Consider the following 22,495-nt stretch of genomic DNA (forward strand, 5'->3'; position numbering starts at 1 on the left):
CAACAGTTTTGTTATGCTTGTATAGGCAGGGGAGCATGCAGATGTACTACTTACATGGTAGCAGCTGTCTTGGAATCATTTGATAGTGATACAGTTGTTAAGCTTGTCTGTACCCTTACGTTAAGTATAGATTGTCAAAAAGCCCAAGGCTGAATTGATTCAATCTTCACAGGTTAGTCTAAACTGCATAGATTGAACTGATAAGTGAATGGATGTTCACTTTTGATTCTGGAAATGCAACCACCTGTCAGAAGTGGCCCAGGCCAGAATTTGGAGAGGGGGGCAGTGCAGGGTGCTAGAACACACCTCCCTGCTTGAGCAGACAGCTCGGACCAAGGCTAGCACACCCACCTTGCAAGATGGGGTAGGGGGAGAGGTTGAGGGAGGTGCGAGGCATCATGGGATGCTGGGCGACTGTGAGTTAACCTGAATCTGGAGGGGATCTGGTCGTAAGTTCAACAAACCGATTTAAACTAAATCAGTTAATTTTGATACTACATCCATCCAGGTTTATTTTAAACTGGTTTTGGCCATTTTGGAAGTGGTTCATGTGCACTAAACTTCTGTTGTGTTACAGCTTTGAACCAGTTTCAGATTATTTATACTGTTTTATGTGCAATTTCTGTCCCTAGCCTAGTTTATTACAGATTTATATTACAGCTGGTTTCTCCAACTCAGGCATAATGTAGTATAGGAAACTTATGCTTCCATTGCTTAAGGTATACTTGTCCCCTCAATAGGAGATATTATTTTCTAGTGCTTTCAATCTTCCATCCTTCATAGGACATCGTCTAATGTGTACTGAAGTCAAAATAAAGACTCCCATTAAATTAACTGGAATTTTTATTAGGCCTAGGACAGAATTCATGTGCATACTAAAAAAGACAAAACCAGCAGTCACTGAAAATCCAAAGTACCTGGGCATCTAGCTATCTGTTTAATGTATCATACACATACAGAACTTTGTACACACATCTTGTTTATATGCTGCAAATTGGAACTGCAAAGTTAGAAAACATTTTTCTGTATTTGACATTCAGAATCTAAAAAGTACTGCTAACCACAAGCATTCAAAATAATGAATCTGGTTCCAAAAAATCATGAGATTGTCCTTAAAATCTTCTGATATTTAAAAACAATACTTTTTTTTTTAAATTTATCTCTTTTTCAGAAGTTCAGTATTCACATTCTTGAGGTTTGTCTACAGAAGGGCTTTTTCTTTTAAAAAATAAATAAAGTCAGATAGTAACGTCATTACCATAGCAGTATCCTTAAGAAAACCAGCAAATGTCATGAAAGCTGGCAATGCTGTGTACATTAGAAACAGTTAACAATCCATCTAATTTCATTCTATTGCAGTTTGGTAGACATTATTGAAATTGTATGTATTTAAGTAATTTTTCCATTCCATTTCAGGCTCTTTTAGAAGAGGACAGAAACAGGTTTTTCAAACCAAATTACCCATATACAGAGAATATAAAGTTCCAAAATTACCTCCACCCAGCCTGGCTTCTAGTGAGGAAGATCTAGCTCATGCAGTTATTCACCCACATGCTCCATCAATGAGAAACCAAGAGGTGCCTCTGGCAGAAACTACTAGATCAGCAGAAGAAAAAAAAGAACCTGAAGGTCCTAAACTCCTAGGAGAGAACACAGAAATTAATGAAGATACTGGATTAGATGAGTTGGACAGGGTTCAAGAGAGCACTATTCCATTGGTCTCTGAAATAGAATGTACTTGTTCAAACATCAGTAGGCCAACTTCAAGTGTGATTAGCAACCAGACTTCATTCAGCTTTGAAAGAGATACTGACTTGTCAGGTATGTGGTATATACATTCCTTTATGTCCTATTCTTTTCTGTCTGTGTTCATTTACTCCATTTTACTTACAGTCTAATCTTTAGAAATACAGGGCCTGAAACTGCAGGTGGGGATAAGACATGTTAAGAATTGCAGAAGGCAGGGCAGGGGGGGCACCTTAGAGGCTAAGATGCCCCCCTGCCTGTCTTCTTCTTGACTTCAGACGAGCATAGCTACTTACCTCTCTCTACTCATATTAATAATTGTTTGTATCAGCTGATGTATTCAAACTTGCTTCTAAAACCAACTGATGAGATTCACCATCTTCTCATCAGCAAATGAAATGGACAGCTAGCATGAGTGACTGGTGCCTCCTGAATGGGGGGGGGGGCACCCGCAGAAGCTGCCGACGGTGGCGGCCTTGTCGGGGAGGGCACCAGCCCTGCCGACAGTGTCTGTGTCAGCTGTCGGGGTGGGCACACGCACCCCCGTGCACCCCTTTCCAGTCACCTGTGACAACTAGTGAACTTCTAAAAAATAACTCTCCACTGTGTATTTCCCTTCAAAACCATTCTGAGACAAATCACTTTTATTTTGAAGGAGTTAAACATAAGAATGTTCATGTTTTCCATGTCAGTGGTAACACCAAGGAAAAGAAATCAGACTGCAGAAATAAATGGCCTGACTGTAGTCCTCAACTCCCAGTGAAGAATACCTATTCATGCAAACATTCCCACTAATGTCACTGATAAATGTAAGTGGTATAGTGGGACAGTGCTTTAGATACCACTTATTGGTTTAGTGTATGTTGAGGAGGATGGGTAAAATGTTGCATACCCATTATAATGTAAAGATTTTATTGGCACACACCTGGGATGACCTGCAGAATTCACGTGCCTTTGTCACTCTCAAAAAATGCCAACAAATTTAATTTGATGTGTATTGACATATATTCATAGATGGAGAGGGAATTTCTGAAAGTAATGGCAATTTTGCAATAAAGCTGTATTGTGTGCAATGATCATTCCTGGACCATCTCACTTCTCTACATAGTTGTAAATGATGGATGCCAATAAAGTTTTCTCTGCTGTTTAGTTTCCCACTTGTGCGCAACAGGTTTTATTTTGAAATTATCATTACTTTCTACAGCACCCTCAGATATCTGCATGCGCTTCATAGGTGCATGCAGGTATGCTTGTGGGCACACTGTTTTATCTGTGCATATATTTTTGTGTGTTTAGATCTGCAGAGATACTGTGTTTATTTTACAGATTTTTCTGGAAAGCTTTCTAGTGCTACCATCAGCAGAAACGGGAGCACACCTCTTTCTCGGCTTCGCTCTTCCTCCTTTTCCATTTCTGCAATGGCTTCCTCAGGCACAGAACTTGAAGCAGACAGTAGCAGCAGCCAAGTCTCTAACCAGTCCGCTCTACAGAAAGGCTCTCTTTTGGTGGCAAATGGTTACTGCAACAATATTCTGAACCCCAGCCTGAACAGTTCCAGTTACCATGGCACTGCAGACAATCTCCAGGCTTCATCATATTCTGTGAAAAAATGCTCAGGGCAAACACCGTCTTTCGTAGAAATTTGGCATGACCGTCTCCTTCACCACTGGCCTGTTCTTCCACCGATCTCCCCACAAAGAGGTTAATAAATGTTTACTTTTTTTCCTGTTTCCATATGGTTTGTTCACAGGCTTTTGCTTGTATGTGTATGAATGCTCACTTGCATTGACTGCTGTGAGGGAATTGTTCCACTAATGCTGGCCATCTTCAAATCAATGCCTGCACATAACAACAGAAAGTGCCTCAGATGTAGTGGTTTCCACAGGACTATTGTTAGGCTTTTGTTAAGCATTTTTGAACCTAATAAATAATGTCAAAAGTCTCTATCCTAGCCAAAAATGTTCCTTTTGAAACAGTTCTAATAGTATTTTTGTTCTGCAATGTCTCCCAGTGTTGCAAAGAATTTGTGCTTCACAATAGGAATCTGGTGTATCGCGTGCCACTTTGCAGTGTGTGCGTGCGTGTGCTTTTTTATCCTTTTTGCAATATGAACTTTTCATTTGGCAAAGCAGAAATCCCACTTCCTAACTTTAAATAACCATATTCATTTTGAAGGTTAATGTCGTAAATGAAATGAAATTTCACAAACTATAGTAAATCAAATCTTAATGATGCTGGAATGAAATGAAGGAACATGAAATATTGAACTTAATTATATGCTTTTTCAGTGCATTTCCTTTGTGTGTTGTTGCATAATTCATAATTAAATTAAGTTTGAAGCACATCTTGAGCATTTTACTTTATGCACTAAGAAACAATGATCATAGTGGTCAAAGATGATCACAGTGGTCCCTTCTGGCCTAAAAAGATATGAATCTAAATCTTAATGACAGTTTATTGTGAAGGAAACTCTAATTGGAAGTTTGCTGCAATTCATTAAATATAGTATAATATGTGGTAATAAGAAACTCAGGTTGTCCTTTTACTATAATGGGGGCAATATTTCTATTCCTGGGATATAGTCCCCTGTACATCTTTCCTCCCTGAATAAGCTCTCCAATATCGGGGTTCATGTGTTGAATGGAGAAATTGATTTTTTGACCAGGATTAGAAGCATACTGCTTTGATTCCTACTCCACAGTGCAGCAGCTGTGGCATTACTATTCAGGCAGCTGAAGGACTCAGTTAACTTAATGACTTTTTGTTTCACTCCATGAGTGTTAATGATTGTCTCTCCTTTTTTAATGTTCTTGCTGTTCCACTAATCGAACTAACCTTTCTTAGGTCAATATTGCTCTCAGCTAGTTGCTCCTGGTCTTTTTCCTTCTATTTCACAGTCTTGGAGACTTTTTAGCTTTTTTCAGAATCATAAATGTATCTGTGGAGACCAGTTTCCAGCAGCAGCTAGGTTTGAATTTCAGTTAAAAAAGGAAGGAGAGCTAAGTCAGCTGAAGATTAGGTTCTGTCCTGCTCTGGAAAAAACTTTTTCTATCTTTCATTCTGGTTTTTAAAAACAAGTTGCATATTACATTTGTGGGCATGTTGTATATGTGTTGTATTTGCTATCTGAGTTTCATTTCTGTGCATTGTATTTTGCTTCTTTTTATTGTGGGCTTGATTTGGGAGGGAAGTAGCAAAAATTACAGGTCTCAGTTGAGACCCAGGTTAGTGCACAGGTTATTTGATATTATATGGGTGTTCACTTACTTTCTGTGCCATAACTAATTCACAGTAAGTCAGTTTATTTCCATTTGATACTAGTGGCTTCATTTTAACATATGTTATGGCTACAGTCAACCTGTGTATTATATCATATGCAGGAGTGACAATTTCCCTCAGTGTTATCAGTGAAAAGAATATAAGGTCTAAAACAGATTTTAAGTCATTGTAACTGTAATAGAGAATAAGTATCATTCAGTGCATTGGCAACAATAACATAAAGCCTCTAATATTCTGTTGTGCAGTTCATCAAACATTTGTCTTTAAATATTTAAAAAATGTCACTGTGTATCCAGGCACCACCATTCTTAGGCCTTGATGTCTTGCAATTGTGTTACAGCAGGAGGTACAAGTTGTAAACCTTGGTTGCTATGGTTTCCTAAGGAAAAAATGGCTTCCAATAATTATGAATTGATATGACATGGTGTGCAAGATCATATTCCTTTTGATGTGAAGCAAAATGAGTGTCACCAGTGCATTTTTCTTATATTTTGATAAATAACCACTTCTATGTCCCAGTTAGCTATAGGAGAAGATGGCAAATGTAAAGCATAGAAAAAGCACTCTAAGAAGTGACACTAAAAATGGAGTCCCGTGTCTATGTCTCGGTGCTCAGTACTAAGATGATTAAAAGGATAACTTTCTGTCTGCCACCTTCCAAATTTAATCTACCAAATGGCATGTTGTGCTATCACAAGAAATACGAAGATAGGGTAATGTTAGTCTGCATTTTGAAAGGTAACAATTATTGACCATATTGTCCAAAATATCTGACATCATCTGGGAAGTGGAGACTTCTTCCTTAATTAAAAGCTTGTGAAATTCTTTCAGTCATTTTTAAGATTACTTTTTTAGATTTTTTCTCACCCCTAAGGTTAAATACTACTACCTGATTGATATGAATTAGTCTATTTTCCTTGTACACTCAAATTTTACTGTAATAGTATGTGCAAATATTTGCAGCCAGATGGATGGGACAGTGTTCAGGGGATTAGTCAATAGACTGGAAGCCAGAAAACCTGGGTTGTCTTCCCATTTCTGTCACTGGCCTGCTATGTGATTTTGGCATGTGTACACTGCACCATATAGTGTACTGATACCTGAATTACCTCAGGTCCTCAAAGCACTTAGCCACAGCTGAAATATAAAATAAATATATTTTTTCTGATTTTTTGCAAGGCATATTGCATGCTGAGAGCTGTGCTGCCACAGCTGGATGGCTTCTGGTACCTGAATTCACTTGGGTATTTTTACATGTGTGGCCAGGTAACAATTTAAAGCTTGATGAACTAGTTAATCACATCTTAAGTGCAAACTGTTCTAGGGACCTCCATGTGACCTATACAAATCCACTCAGGACCCTGGGAAAGCATTACAGCAGCTATACTGTATCATTAGTATTGGTATCAAGCTAGCTAGATTATAGCTAGTGTCGATATGGCTATCTATACTGCAGTCACATCTCCAATAAGCTTTAAGTCTCTGCTGGCCTGTTGCTAGAACAATTACTTGTAAAACTGTGTCCATAACAGCTGTGGGGTTGGTGTTTTTGGTCTATCCTATTTAGTTATTTTACAAGTTAGTTACAAAAACATTTGAAAACAATTTTTTTTCCTAGAAAATCTTGAGATTTTTCATCATTTTGACCCTATTTAATCTAGATTTCTATTTTTGTAATGTGTGTGAGTATCTGCTTTTCAGAATATGAATCAAAGATGTCAGTTTAAAAATAAGACACTAGTAAGTGTCTCCCTAATAGAAAATATTTAGTCTTTGAGAAACTCATCTCAAAGCCTTACTGAATTTATGAAACATGCCTATTATATAACCTCTGATACATACACAAAACATTAAAACACTACGCCAAAGTAGTTGTTAAAGTAAGTCAACTTGTATGCCCTCATAGATTATCCCTGATTTTCCTTTAGGACTTTCTGTATACAAGGAAAATTGCATGAACCTTAGGAATTGCTAACTAAATAGAAGATAGCAACATCTTTCTTGATCACAAATAAGTCATAAGATGATTTGGGTTGGATCAGGGGTATTCAACCTCTGGCCTACAGGCAAAATGCAGCCTGTGGGTCTCTCCTACAGGTCAGGAAGTTTGGTGACAGGGGAATGGTGGCAGTTCATACTGCCAGCCTCCCCCTGCTGCCAAACTCCAAGCTGCATGCAGTGGGTTGGGGCCAGGCCATAGCCCCTACCCCTCCTGCAGTGAGACTGGGACCAGGCCAAGCCACCTTCCCCTTGCAACTGGCCCATGCCCCTTCCCCTCCACGGGGCTAGGTCAAACCCTCTTCCTCCTGCAGGGCCAGGTTTCTGCTAGGCTACATCCCCCTGCCCTGCATCTTCCCCACATGGCTGGATGGGGTCCCACTGTGCCCACCCCAATGGTACCATATCAGGGCTACTGGCCCGATGCTGCCCTTGGACAGACCAGGCACTGCCCATCTGGTCTCCTAGCTGAAAAGTTTGAGCACCACTTGGTTGGAAGGAACAGCTAGTTATTATCTTGTCCAGGAAATCTTTTTTCAGTTGCCCAAAGAAACGTGGAACTTTTTGCTTTCTCCCCTACTACATCCAAAATAATGGGACACAATTTAGTGCTTGTATTCAAATAAGTCTCAGAAGTTTTGATGACAGAGAAGGACACTTCTACTGTTCATCTGTTCATTCTTCTAGGGCCTGTTTAACCAGTACACAGTAGAAACAGTAGATATTAAAAAGATTATAGCTGAATGCCTGCTATGCTGGAATTAGGGTTGATCTTAGCTTTCTCTTTCGATATAGACTGTTGCAAGTACTCTAAAGTTCACATACTGACTAATGTCAATGTATAATATCATTTAACCAAGAATAAACCTGACCCAGGCTAGATCGTTTTTCACTTCAGCTGTGAACATGGTTACAAAATGATACAAAATGCAAAAGAAACCTTTAATATAAAAATAACAATGAAACAATCTAAATGTAAAGAGTTTAGAAATTAAGGTCCTTGGCAACAGAACTTTACTGTTTTTCTCACAATGCCCTTTGTTCTGTTTGTACTTTTTCTTTGCTCTGAGGTTCTGAATGCCCGCAGAGATAATGAAGAGAAGCTGTTTTATTGCTCTTCCTAGCCTCCTTAAATATGTTGCCAGTAGGGCTGTGCAAAATGACACTGCTCCATTTTGAGTTGCATTTTGACTTTTTGATGGAACAGTGGTTCATTTCAAATTTTGTTTTGATTCGAAACCGCTGTTCCGTTTCGTTTCATTTCATCGAAACAGTTTTGCTGTTTTGACGTTTCACCCATAGGCTACAATGGGGAAGCTCAAAATAGTCTATAATTTTGTAATTTCTCCCCTGATTTGGATGAAACATGCCAGAATGGTAGCCTCTTCTGAGACCATGAAGCCTGCAAAGTCTCAAGGAGATAGGTGCAGGGGGTTCGGTGAAACTGCATCTCAAAGTCATGAAAGTAAAACTCATGCCACGTGTATATGTTAAGCCACAGTGGGGTCAGAACTGCAGGCCTGCTAGCCCCTGCTGAGGCCACAAAGCCTGCCTAGTTTCAAAGAGATCAGTGCAGGGGCTTCTGGGTTCTGGGGCCCTGCACCGCTGGCTGCTGACAGGCAAAACTCATGACATGGGTGCTTGTGCAACTGACTGTGTCTGTCCTGGGCAGAGAGGGGTAAAAGCTGCAGGCCTGCTAGCCCCTGCTGTGGCCACAAAGCCTGCCAGCTGTCAAGGAGATAGGTGCAGGGGGAGTCTGGGTTTTGGGGTCCTGCAGCCGTAGCTGCTGACAGGCAAAACAATGCTGCCTTTTATGCAGTTTTTCCATCCCTCCCCCAGAGCACTGGGATTGGAAGGGACCTCAGGGAAGGGTGACAGTCACTGGCCAGCTACAAGTCAATAATGAGAGCCCTCCTTCCTCCCCCCCTTCCCCCCTGCTCTCCTTATTTTAGTTTCCGTTTCCCTGCAGGCAAGCCCAGCTTGAGCTTTGAAACTTGAAACTTTCTGAAATTTTTGAAACGTTTTGAATTGCCTTGTTTTGAGGCTGTTTCAAAGCTCTCTCTTTCATTTTGATTTCGCTGTTTTGAGCTTGAAATGAGTCGAAACAGCATCGAAACAAAACTGGTGGCAAAATTTTGCACAGCCCTAGTTGCCAGTAATATTTTATCTGATCATATTCTTTCTGTTACCTTTCAGGCCTTTGTTGATGAGGGAAAGTAGCGTTGTTTACTGTTTGGAAATGTTGTGTCTAGGGGATCTTTACGATACCTAGATCTGATTGCAAGATATAGGAAGAGTTTTCCCAAAACTGGGAGGCGAAAGGGGAAAATTCCTCCAAAAATCTGTCACACAAAACAGATATTTTAGTAAGGGATTAGATTAAATAGCTAGGCTTTATAAAATGATATACCACTGTGATAGAAAGTAGAGAAAATGAGGTATTTCCCATAAAGTGCTTTCATTTTGTTACTAGATTTTTCAAGTTGGATGGTAGTCTAAGGTCAAAGGTAAAATGATTAGTGGCTCCTTGACATCTTAATTCTCAAGAAGATATGCCTTCTGCTATTTGAATCAGAGTTACCTTCTCAGCTGCATCATGCCAAAATAAATATAGTCAAGATATCCTCAACCATATCTTCACAGACTGAGATGGACTGAATAGGAGGGGGTATCTCTTTCAATCTAGTGCAGAAGATGCTTATCTTTTTAAAAGTGATTCAGCAAAAATGTCATCATTTCATAGTCTCTCTTTGTCTCTTCTCCCCTCAAAGATGTGATTAAAAGATTATTTTTGTAACTGTCACTGATACCCAATTTGATTGATGCTTGAAAGTCAACCTGTGTTCTTTTTACCTAGTAGAAAAGATCATCACTTCTTAGAAAGGCACTAAAATTATAACTTAGTTAGCCATGCTGTTAATAATGTGCAAAATTGGGAAAAGTCAGCTCTATCTCCTAGCTATATTGGTTCTGGCTTGCTAATGACAACAAACAAATCATACATTGTCAATCAGTTAGCAGATATGTCTCTCCAGTTACACACGTAAACGAAACATTATGGGGAAAGCCCTTCCCCACACTCTTTTGACTGAGGTGCTTAAAAAGCAATTTCTCTGCAGAGCAATTTTTATGCTATTGGGTTTTTTAAAAATCAAACAGAGATATCTTAAAGTGTTCAGTCGCTATGGCTAGTTACATGATGCATTGCACTTTTGTGCATGAATCATTTATGACAGGGGGTTAATTTTAAAGTTATTTTTTACTCAGAATACTTCAAACTTTGAACAAACACAGAGGTACATATTTTGTGCATTGGTTCATATGGAGGCATGTGTATTCTCTGGAGAATGGCTCTCCTTACCAGTACTTGTGCAAAATCACATGACTAGTAAATGAACATGAAACATAGGATCATAGGGAGGTAGGGATGGAAGGGACCTCACAAGGCCATGTAGTCTAGACCTTTGCTCAAGGAAGGATCATCCCCTATTTAAGCATGCCATACAGGTGTTTGTTTAATCTGTGCTTAAAAGCTTCCAAGAATGGAAAATCTACAGCCTGTCTGCGTAGCCTGTTTCAATGCCTCAATCACCATCATAGTGAGAAAGTTAATTTCTAAACTATGTTTCCCTTGTTGCAATATTAGGTCATTGCTCCTTGTCCTGTTCCATGAAATTACAAATAATAGTCTACAAGTAGCTCCACCCTCTGTATAATCACCATCCAGTAGGGCTGTGAGAAGCTTCGGTCCCTGAATCGATTAGGCCCAATTTGGTGGCTGAATCTCCAAATCTGAATCAAATCAGAGGACCCTTTAATCTCTCTGAATCAATTCAGAACCCTCCGAATCAATTCGGAGGGATGCAGACAGATTCGGTGATTTGGACATAGATACAGATTTAAATGTTTTTTTTTACATACCTTTAGGTAGCAGGGGCTCTGAATGCTGTGGCGCTGGGGCAAATGCAGCATCCCATAGAAGTGTTGGGGGCTCCCCCACTTGGCACTTGGCAGCAGACCTGGAACTGGACCAGAAGCACTTCTGGGTCCACTGGGGAGTGTGCTGGGGGCCCCACATGTGCCCCCCCCGGCTTGGTGACTGGTGCTTCCTGGGTCTGGGGAAGAACCTGGGGTCCCCCCATGGCCAATGACTGGGCTGGGAGGATGCAGGGGGGGGGCACCGTGTGCTCCCTAGCAGACCCAGAAGTGGACCAGAAATACTTCCGGTCTACTTCTGGGTTCAGTGCAGAGTACGCTGGAGAGCCCCCTGTGCTGCTGTGGGATGCTCCATCCACCCCAGCATTGCAGCAATCACAAGCCGTGCTGCTACCTCAAAGTATGTAGAAAAATTTTTTAAAGCTGTGCCTGTGTCTGAATCACTGATTCGCTGAATTGTCAGATTTGGATTTGGCTGAATCGAATCAAGGACAGTGATCCAAATCAACAGATTGAATCACTGTCCCTGATTTGGGCTGAATCCGAATCAAATAGGGCCCATTTCACACACCACTACCGTCTATCAATTAGGCCTGCGTGAAATGGCTGGTATTCACTTCGGATTCAGATCCAGCTGATTCAGGGGATAGTGATTTGATTTGGTGATTCGAATCACGGTTCCCAGAAGCCCTAAGGCTGCTGCAGCAGCCAGTGAGTTGGGGCATTTTTTTTCAGAGGCTGGGAGCTGGGGTGGGTGGGGCACCCATGGATGGGGACTGGGAGAGTGGGTGGTGGGGCTCATGGCAGAGCCCCTCATGTATCACAGGACAGTGGGTCCAGTGTGGATCACCCCCACCCCCACCTGGCAGCAGCTGGTGAGTGGGGACTTTTTTTTAAAGCTCTGGGAACTGGGGTTGGGCAGGGCAGCCATGAGGGGGAGGGGCTGGGAGAGAGGACAGGGGTTGGAGGGCACTCAGGAAGGCTGGGGGGAGCAGGCAGGGGATAGGGCCTGGCAGGGGTCCCCCTTTGGTTCCCTCCCCAATCCTGCAGCCCCTCTATTTACCAGCATGGAATCTGGGTCCAGCTCCCTGCTGCAGCGAGTGGGGACTGTCCAAATCTCTGAAGCTTGCCGAATATTTTCCAAATCAATTTGGAGAGCTTCTAATCAATTCAGACCTTTTAACAGTGATTCAATTCTGATTCGGAGATTTGGGCACTGAATTGGGTCGAATCTCATCTGAATTGAATCAGCACCCAAAGCTTCACGCAGCTCTGCTATCTACCTATCTATCTACATCTAAAAATATACTATATTCATTTGAATCTAAGATGAGGTCCCCCCACAACTCAGAAAGATACACACTATATATGTGTGTGTGTGTGCGCTTTTCTGAACACACACACACACACACACGTATAGTTTTTCCAGGTACAGTATTTGTACAGTTGTTGCACTGAAAAAAAAATCAGGTGTCTTTGTACTTTGGAGTACTTGGGAATAACATTTGGCAGGGGGTCACTGTTGTGCCAGGAATGTGCCTTCTGCCATCATCCAGAAAATATGCCCACATTTTGATAGTTTGCAGATATTCAGGGTAGGTTGGGTAGAGTTTAGCATATCTATTCTTCAGAAATTTCACCTGCATAAAACTTGTTCCATCTCTGGATGGTTTTACATAACTGATGAGACTCTTCTCCACAAAATGATGGAGCATGCTGTATTCCAGAGGCTGCATGGCTGAGCAGAATTTTCCTTTAGAACCATGTCTCCTGACTGCCAGGGGCCACTGTACCATGAGGCCGGGCAACAGTAAACAGAAATATGTTGTCTTCTGCTCTTAGTGCCTAGGCAGTGTAGAATAGAAGGAAGTAGCCTGACTGGAATGTACATATGTGTCTCATCTCTATATAATAGCTGGTCCATGAAGATTAAGACAAGAAGAGGGGAAGGGTGATGCAGTAATTAGGGTAAAAAAGTTTAATTTTCTTTTCTGCTACAGACTGTGCAAATTACATAGGGAAGTCACTTAGCCCCTTTGTGCCTCACTTTCCCATCTCCAGAATGGGCATAATAATACTTCTCTACCTCAAGGTAATGTTGTGAAGATGAATGTAGTATGAGTCGGAGATACTCTGGTACGCTTCACAGCATAGAAGTACCAGAGGTAGATAGATGGAGCATGGTACTGCTCTTACTTTCTTTGTTAACTCAAGGGATAGTGGCTTGTGCTGAAGATCTATCAGTTTTAACTCTGCTGATGACCTGCATGGAGGTCACTGTAATTTCATGTGAGGATTTTTTTAATTTCAATTTATTTTTTAATCTAATATATTATATAAAAATGATGTTAAACATATATTAGTTATAAAATCAAGCATTCTAAAGTTAGGAATTACCAGAACTGGAGCTGCTGTGAGGCCTTTTTTCAATCCCCTTACGCATTTTGCGTATGTATTTTTATACAAGCTTTGATTTGCATGACCATATCAGTTTTTTCCACAGGATCTCTGCCTCATTTAGTGCACAACATGGACTGTGATCAGGGCACAAATCTAGGTCTTTGTAGTGAAGAATACAGATGTTTGTAACATCCCAGCTTCATTTGCTGCACATATGTAGTAAATGAGGCAGGAGATCATAGGAAAAGAAGACAGGAACTTATGATTAGGCTGGTGAATGCTGCCCTTGAGAGAGAGTTCTTGCCAAAGAGTTTGTGTGTGATGCTGGGCAAGTCATAAAATTCCAAGGGCCCAAATTGAGACCTTGAGACTTGATTTGCAGAACTGCTGAACACACACAGAGGCAAATGAAATCAATGGGAGTTGGACTGTAAACAAGGTAGCAAATGCTATGCCCTTGGAAAAATCCAGGCCTAGGAATCTCAAATGGGCATGCAGAAGGAATGGATATTTTTTACTTTAAACATTTTGTGCTTCCATCCTTCATCTGTAAAATGAGGTTGATAAACACCACTTTAGCTCCTAAGGGTGCTATGGAGATAAATTAATTAATGGTGTGAAGCACTCCAGTAGGAATGATTTCCATAAAAAGCCCATGAGGAAATTGATATTTTTTTCTTTAGAGCAATTTCATCAAATGTGCGGTAAATAAAGTGTGTTCAGTGGAAGCTTCCACTCAGTCAATATCTGTTGAACGGTTCAGTGCCAGTAGAGCCTTGGGAGATCTTTTTTTTTTTTTTTAAACTTGTTTACCACAATCCAGTGCACACATATAGGCTAGGGACAGACATTATACATAAACCGGTTTAAGTGATCAGAAAATGGTTTAAACCTGCAACTGAACAGATGTTTAGTGCACATAAACCAGTTTGAAAATGGCTGAAAATGGTTTGAGATAAACCTGGTTGAATGTAGTATCAGACTTAACTGATTTGGCTCAAGCTGGTTTATGCAATGTCTGTCCCAGACCCCTTGCTGGTTTAAGATAAACCAGACACCCCCAGAATCCCAGCATGCTCTCTGGGCTGGGCTGGGTGGGTCTCCGTGCTCCACATCAGGGCTAGCCCCTCCCCTCTGCATTTGCCTGGCTTCTCTGTGCTAAACAGTGATTATTGCCCCCCACCCGGCTGCCTTAGCAGAAACCTCCTGATTAGCTAACAGACCACATGCTGGCTATGGTCCTTGCTGTGGGAGACAACAAAGACAGACAGGCTTTTTGGAGCTAATCAACAGGTAGCTTAATGTCTTTCCTTGGAAACATTTGAGAAGAGCTGTTTGCTCCCCTCTCTCCCCCTTACCACTCTCTGCTAAGCACACATTGCCCCCTCCCCTCTGCCTTTGCTGAGGTGTCTGTGTATTAGCCAGCAAACATGCTGGGTCTATGCTGAATCAACACTGTCTCTCTGTTGTTTTCTTAATGGGGAAATAAACACTGAGATAAGGGTGATAAACACTGTTATCAGCTCCCTCCTCCTCTTTTCCCCCACCCCCAGCTTGCTTGCCTGTCAGGTTGCTGCAGACAGTATAAAGAAGCAGGGAGGGGAATGAAAAGCTCCATGTCTTCAACTGATACATGCACTGCACACCTCCTCTTGCCTCAGAGTGCTAGCCCAAGGCTGAAGGCTGGTAACACCCCCATCCGTTGAGCAGCGAGTGGAGAAAATCCTGGGACTGCAGGTAGGATGGGGGCTCACACCCCTACCTAATCAGAGCCCTGCTGGGGCCTGGCCATGCCCCCTTCAGCTTAGCTCCATGGAAGGGCAGGGAGGGCTGCTTTAGTGCCCCCTGGCTTTTAGCTTGAGCCACCCCAGGCATGTGCTTGAATTTCCTCAGTCCAGAGGGATTGTCTGTATGGTTGGAAACCGGTTCAGCCTAGCCACGTTAGGCTAACCTGCAGAAGTTGAATCAATTTTTGAATGTCTGTCCCTAGCCATAGAGTAAATAGCTTGGGCAATGAAAAACACATTTTACCAAACTTATAAATATAAAATATGTCTCTGCTAAATTTGAAGTTTCTATTGCCTCTAACTCAGGTGGTTAAAAAAAGTTTGCAAAAATCACTTGTAAAAAATGACCTTACAAATATTTGGAAATGGTCCATTCATTCTGCATGAATCTTTCCAGAAAAGTTCTCTGTCTCATTTTGAATCAGCACACCAAATTTCAGACTAAGTCAAAACCTTATAAAAACTGCAAACAACTGAAATGTTATTTTATAATGGAAACTCTGAAGTTATTTTATCCAAAGGTGCCACTGTGCTCACTAGCCAGAATTCTTACTAGTAGACTGTTCCTATTTGCAAACGTGTGCCCCAGTTTTCCTGCCTGAAGCAAAAAACAGCCCCTCTCCTACCAATCCCCAAGCTCTCTCCTTCCCCTGTATGTTTTGCGACCCCTTCCCCCTCCCATGGGCTGCTAGGCTTCTGCTGCTGGGTTTTTCAGCAGTGATCAGAAACCTTGGGAGTAAGACCTCTGTTGCTGCAATTAAACCTGGCCCTAAACCTGCCCCCTCAGCCAATCAGGGAGCATGGAGGGAAGGTGTGCCATGATCTGGCTATGAAAATGTTAACCCCCACCACAATCGGGCCACAATATTAGTGAGCTGGGCCCGCGATTTAAACCAGGCCTTAATTATAAGGATGAATTTTGTGATTCCAATTGCTTTCTAACAGCTCAAGTACAGGGGCCAGATTCTCAGCTATTGTAAATTAATCTAGCTCGATTGACTTTGTCAAACTGAGGTGTTTTAAACTTCTATACTCCTTACGTGAAGACAAGCCTTAGTGAAATCTAAAATTAAGTCCCAGAATACAGTGGGGCATTTTGTATAAACCAATTTTATGCTCTCAGCATCTTTGGGCATTTTTACATGTGTTGTGGGATGTGGCACTGGGTGCTTTCATTAGCAAGTTGCACTAATTAAAAGTCCCTGCGTGTCACATATATCAGTGTTGCTGCATATCCATGCATTGAAAAAATGGTGGCGGGGTGCTTTGAACTAAAGCTCATAGAATGTTTTTTATTTCAAAGCGCCCTGCTGCCATTTTTTCAGTGTAGGGACATGCAGTGACGCTGCCACAACTCGCGCAGAAGGCTATGGAACGCATCACTTTCTGTGCCCCAGCAGACTTGATTAATTGCGTCTGCTCTGATGTGCTGGATTCCCAGTGCACTGGACCAAGCTCTGTGCACATGTATAGGAGCCCTTTGTGCCTGAAGTACTGATACGTAGTAAAAGAAAAGTTACCTTATGAAGACTAGATGTGAAACTGTACTGATTGTCAAGGTTTCAAATACTTAGAGTTGTATTTTATTTTTTGGAAAAATGAAATGCACTGGTGTTCTGGCCTAGTTGATATCAATGGGAATTTTGTCCCTGATGTCAGTAGCTCCAGGAATATATCTCTGTTCCTTGCCCATCTGAGCTTGCAGTCTCATGTTCCAGTGCTGCAAATACTGCGGGGCAGAGCACCTTTGGTGTCTGCCACTCTAAGGCTGAGAGCAGGCAGCCAGCAGGTGCGGGCTAGCTCTGATGAGGCAGCCATTTTAGATCCAGGCTCTGAAGCCTGAAGCAGCAGTAGTCTGCTGCAAGCAGCTGAAAGACAGCACTTGGCTGAGCTGCTGCTCAACACCTTGGTGGTAAGGGAGGAACTATGGGGACGGTAGGAGGTTCCTAGGGTCCCAGTGGGGTCCCAAGCCCCTAGGACCTAACATCAGGAGGCCAGCTTTGCAAAGGGGCTGATTGTTTGCAGGTCTACACAGAGGCCAGGAAAGTCCCTGATTTAGAACAGGCAGGGGTGAGGCCTGGGGCTCATGTGAGCCCAATTTACGTTAGAGCTGTCTGATTAACATCTCCGGGGCTCTAAGCAAGCCCACTTTGAGATGGCTGCATGGCAGGGCCCAGAAAGGAGGTCAGCCGCTGTGGTGCTGGGACCAGAGCACCCTGACTGGTCAATGCAAGAGGGCCAGGGCCAGAATGCTGAAGGCCAGTGAAGCCCAACACGAGGGGCAGGTCTGGGCCATGATGAGCTATCTGGTGCCCTGATTATCCTGGGTGGGGTCAGAGCCTAAGGAGGCTGAAGGTCCCCTTGACTGGGGGGGGCGTCATTGTCTAAGGGAAGAAAGGATCAGTGAGACAGCAGGCTGAAAAGTAGGAGGCTGAAACTCAGCCTCTGGATGGGAGGCATCCAAGATGGGGAGTTGGGCCAGTGAGAAGCAGCCAGCAGCAGCCAGGAACAAGTAACCCAGTAGGGAAGAGATCAGGGCAGGTAGGTCTGCATGGTCCTGGGTATGACAATAAACTGCACCTTGCTGGGGGAGGATGGCCTGGTGGGAGTGTGCGTGGCAAAGGAGCTTCCCAGAGATGCCAGGCCAGTTGCCTCTCCAATGAAAGGCAAGGAGGGGTGCCTTAAAACCAGAGCCCCGACAACCTGATGGGTAACCCAGAGTAGGGACAGGCAGAGGATCCAGGCATTGTTATTAGAGGCCTGGGGCCAAAGAGGCATAAGGCCTGTGTTTGGAGGGGCCCAAGAAGGTGGACCTAGTTGAGATGGAGAGGGCTAGCTGCTCAGAGACCTGACCAGAGGGACCCTCAACTGGTCAGTCGTGGGGCCAGGACCAGCAGGGTCAAAAGGGCCAGGGTGCCTGCTGCAAAGGATGCCAGAGCTGTTAAGAACTTATAACACCTTATGAGAGGCAGGGGATGCGATAAAGGAAGGTTGGAGTTTTGTACAGTGCCCCCTGGCATCTGGGCAGTAAAATGAGCAGCCTCCGTCATTTAACACCAGTTTATTGAACAACAAGTCATAGCAGATGAGACTGGGTGGACTGCCCTACAGAGACAGGTGGACGGACCGATGTTGAGACTCGGCCCCAAAATGGCCCCCTGTCACAAACTGATGCAGATAAGTAAACTTTAGGCTGTGATTAGTTTAATTGAACTAAAGTGATTGCAGGATTGATCACTATATTCAGAGGCAATACCTCAAGATAACTAGGACCGTAGAAAGTTACTTTGTTACGTTACAAAAGATTTAGCTTAAGATTTTAAGTGTTCATAAATGACCTTTTAAGAAATTTTAATACTTTCTCTCCTAGGCCTGAAGTAAGAACAAACACCAAGATTTGTTTCATTAAAGCTATAAAATCATTCATCAAGTTAGTTTGCATATAGGCAGGCAGCTTTCATTTTTTTTCTTAGTGTGAGTAATAGGAAAATTAATAAAATTAAATTTAGTGCTAAAGACCTTCTTGTTCCATGCAACTGACCAGCATGCATTTTGAATTAATGGTTCCTTCAAAATCCCTTTAATTCATATTGTAACAACATGAAAAGGATTGTGAATGTTAAATTAGTTTCTATAGAAGTTTTCTCTCTTTGCCCCATTGTTTACCACCCTGTTTCTTTCACCTTTTATGCAGTTTAGGTATACCCAGCTAAAAATGCAATGTCTGCACCAAAATTTACCTTTATCCACTTCCTCTGCTAGTTTTTTGTCTTAATTTATCTGTATGATGAAATCAATAATGCATGTTGTTGTTTTTCCCCCCTTCCCACAACTCCCTTGATTAAAGATGTGTTCTTTTAGATAGAGAGTGTGTGTGTGTGTGTGTGTGTGTGTGTGTGTGTGTGTGACTTTTAACAATGTTCTGTTCACATTTCTTTGGATAGGACCAACAATTGCTTGTTGACCCATTTTAACCCCTTTTGAGCATCATCTTCAAAGTGTAACTGTCCTTGACAATGAAAGAGACCTTCCTATTGTTTGGTCCTTCCAGGCAATCTTTAGCATGGAGTTAAATGGCTTTCAGATGGAGGAGTTGGCTGGAAGGAGGGAGACAAAGTGGTCTGTTGTTTCTGAGTGACTTTGCTAGAGTTTCCCTTTTCTTTCTTAGAATGGTGCATTTCTATAGAAGATGACAGACATTTTGACAGGTGCAATATGCTTTGAACTGTTGTGTCAGATAATTCTTTTGTCTTGGTTTTTCCCAGCAGAGTGGTACATCTCCTTAGGATGCTGATATGCATATTGTTTGCTTTTCGTTCGGTGTGGTGAAGCCTTCCATCCTCCTTTTTCTCTCACTCTCTCACTTCTTTTGAAGGTCCTTTGCATATATGTAGTAAACCCAGATGGGTAGGCGGGAAGGAGTGGCACAGACCTTCCCCCAGCCTTTTCACCCAGATAACTGACAGTTTTATAACTCAGAAAATGATAACATTAATAGAGCAAGAATCAGTGTGATCCTATATTAAACTGTTTCATGATGTTATTTATGGCTTAAATCACTTTATCCCTCTGGAAAAAACTGTTTCAGCACTCTACCCTTACAGCAGAAAAAGTTTTAACTTTGTAAATCTTTAGATTAGCATGGGTTAAAATTGAGAGCAGTCCCATCATTTGATCCAAACTGGTTTTATGCTAAGGGATGTCCCAAATTTCAAACTTTTTTTATTTCTAGTAAACATATATTGCTTCATGATTATTATTAAGTTTAGTCATACAAAGTGAAAATGTTATTCCTTGTTCAAATAAGATACTACTGTTCTGTAATAGGTAGGGAATGCCTTCTGTGTTTATAAGTTTGTATGGTGCCTGATGCAATAGGGCTGAGACCTACTATGTATTACTGCAATATAAATAATAATCCTTTGTTAAATTGATGAGGCAGAGAGAGTGATAAGACTGATGCACATTACTTTACTGTATGTCTGCCTGCCTCATATTTGTGATTGAGGTGTTTTTTAAATTTCCCCTGATGTCGTCTTCTATATTCTGCAAAATATATTTGCAGCATGGGAACTTTTAACCCAAATGGTTAAAGCTTAGTAAAGTTAGCAACCGAAAAATAGATGTCATGATGGACTGTGTTGGGCAGTCTAAACCAGAGACAGTTCCTGACAACGTTTAGAATTAGTGTGTCTTATGGGATGCTTTGATCATAAGAGATTTGACATTTTTCTATTATGGACCAAACAGGAATAGAGTGAAGTTACTTTGCACAATTTTACATATGAAGACTTAATAGGCTATTTCTATAGCTGAGGTAGTTATTATGATGGAGTCACAGGATGAGAATTTCTTGGGCTAATGAGCATCATGTTGTCTTTTAAGGTTTTCCTTTTGTTATATGAGGCTATTCCATAACTGACTGCCTTGAAGGGGAACCAATGCTTTTTCCCCCCAGAAGCCCAATATAAGTATGGCCCAATTCCTGTTATGAACCCCAAAGAGCTGGTTGTTATTTCATTATCATTTTTTGAAAATTCCACAAGGATATCTTCCATACATTAAAAGTTGTCCTTTTGATGCAGACTTAGTAAGAAAACCTGAAAAGATTTTTCACAGCCTGCTGATGCTTCATAATATGTTCCCTGTAACAATTCATTGGCTGTATAAACGTCATGGTTGTCAGCTATTCTGCTTACTCTTGCCATACAGACTTCATGGTTGTCATTGGAGATAGAACTCTCTACCTCCAGCTCCAAAAACATAGTCCACTACTGTAAGGATTGGTATTGCATTACTAGTATGTGGGAGACCATGCGAGTTGGATAACACAATGCTGCTAATATAGAAGCTGATGGTGCTAATTTGTTTGTTAATCCTAAAAGAGATTAACTGTATGTGTAAACTATATGTTTTCAGATTCCAGTTCATTATGAGCTGTGTATTCCTGCTATTTAAAAAAAAAACAAACTGATGCATTCTCTCCACCTAACCGAGCTCGTGAATGCTTAGTAAGAGTGTACCTGTCCTCTGAGCTAAAGAAGAATCTTTATTAGTTCAAGTAATAATAGAGTTTATATAATCTTCTAAGTCTTTAGGAGAGGTGGCAGGACCTGAATCATAGTCGTTTGCAATCACTGGCAGTCTTTCAACTGACTTAAGTGTGCGTTGGGTTAGGTCTGTAGCAAGAGGCCTACCCTTAGCCCATCCAGTCTCCCAGGGGTCACTTCAGCCATGAGGCAGAAGGACCCAGAGTTCTTGCAGGTTTATTCTTTCCTGGGAGAATGTTAGAAGCCTCTATTAGTAATAGAGCACTGCATGGTACAAATAAAAAATTATAGGCCTAAGAAAAAGTGAAGGAACCTCTTGAGCTTGGGAGATCTGTAGTAAATTTTGATGGACCAATATTGCTCTCCATAGGAGGAAGAAATTGTTAGGTAGGTTCTGTTGTCCTGAACAGCAGTTGTGTGTGCAGGAAGTCTGTGGGATGAATTTTGACACTCAGATACTTTTAGACAAAGGCTTTGATTTTTAAATGTTTGCTCCCTAAATCCTAATGAACACAAATGTCTTGCAGTTTATTAAAGTAAATGAAACAGGCTGCTATTGAAATCTCATTTAACTTACTTCAATTTTTCTGTATATTTTAGCATTTTCAGATACTTCGTGGCATGACAGATCTCAGGTAACTGAACTTACCAGTGGTATGCAGGAGGCATTTGAAGAACTTGAAGGAATTAGTAAATTTTCAGGCTCCTCTTTGTCCCAACACAACAGAAGCGACTCGTTTGATGAAACTGGCATACATCTATCAGGTAGATTACTGTTTTTCTTCACTTTAAGAAAGTACTTAAGCACACAGCGAAGTCAAAGTATGTGAAGCTTGGCACTGAAGTTAGTGGGACTTAAATATTAGTATGTGGGTGCATCTACATGTGCAATTAGTGCAACACGATAAACTCTGGAGCTCTTTGAGCTCACAGGTGCAGCATCTCCATGTGTGCCCAGGACCCCAGCACTTTGAGTTGGGGTGGGGCAGCCGTGGGCACAGAAGGTAAGCCCCAGGCTGCAGGTGGCAGCATCAGGCAGGAGAGGGGCTGGCAGGAGCTGGAGGTCTGGCCCCCAGTTGGTTGCGCTGTCCAGGAGCAATTTACAGCTGGTCGTTACCATCTACGTGTGCATTTGATTGCACTTAATGACTCTGCCATAAGATAGTAAGGTCCCCAATAATTTTATCTTATGGTGGAGTTAATTATTTTACTGTGCCCTAATACCAGTGCATGTGTAGATGGTGACACTTTACTCCTAATTAGTCAGCTTGGCAGTAAAGCACACATATAAGGGCACCC

General features: G+C 41.9%; 1 protein-coding gene across 1 annotated transcript in view; it reads left to right on the top strand.

The window, feature by feature from the left end:
• C4H12orf42 (chromosome 4 C12orf42 homolog) overlaps positions 1-22,495 on the top strand; it is a 284,699-nt gene that overhangs the window by 108,406 nt on the left and 153,798 nt on the right. Inside the window, exons 4-6 of the mRNA XM_090043229.1 lie at positions 1,417-1,821; positions 3,073-3,447; positions 21,797-21,961. Coding sequence (XP_089899355.1) covers positions 1,417-1,821; positions 3,073-3,447; positions 21,797-21,961 — 945 coding nt within the window. The remainder of the gene's footprint in view (positions 1-1,416; positions 1,822-3,072; positions 3,448-21,796; positions 21,962-22,495) is intronic.

This window comes from Crocodylus siamensis, chromosome 4 (assembly GCF_052110815.1).
Source record: "Crocodylus siamensis isolate JL-2025a chromosome 4, ASM5211081v1, whole genome shotgun sequence".
Taxonomy (NCBI): Eukaryota; Metazoa; Chordata; order Crocodylia; family Crocodylidae; genus Crocodylus; species Crocodylus siamensis.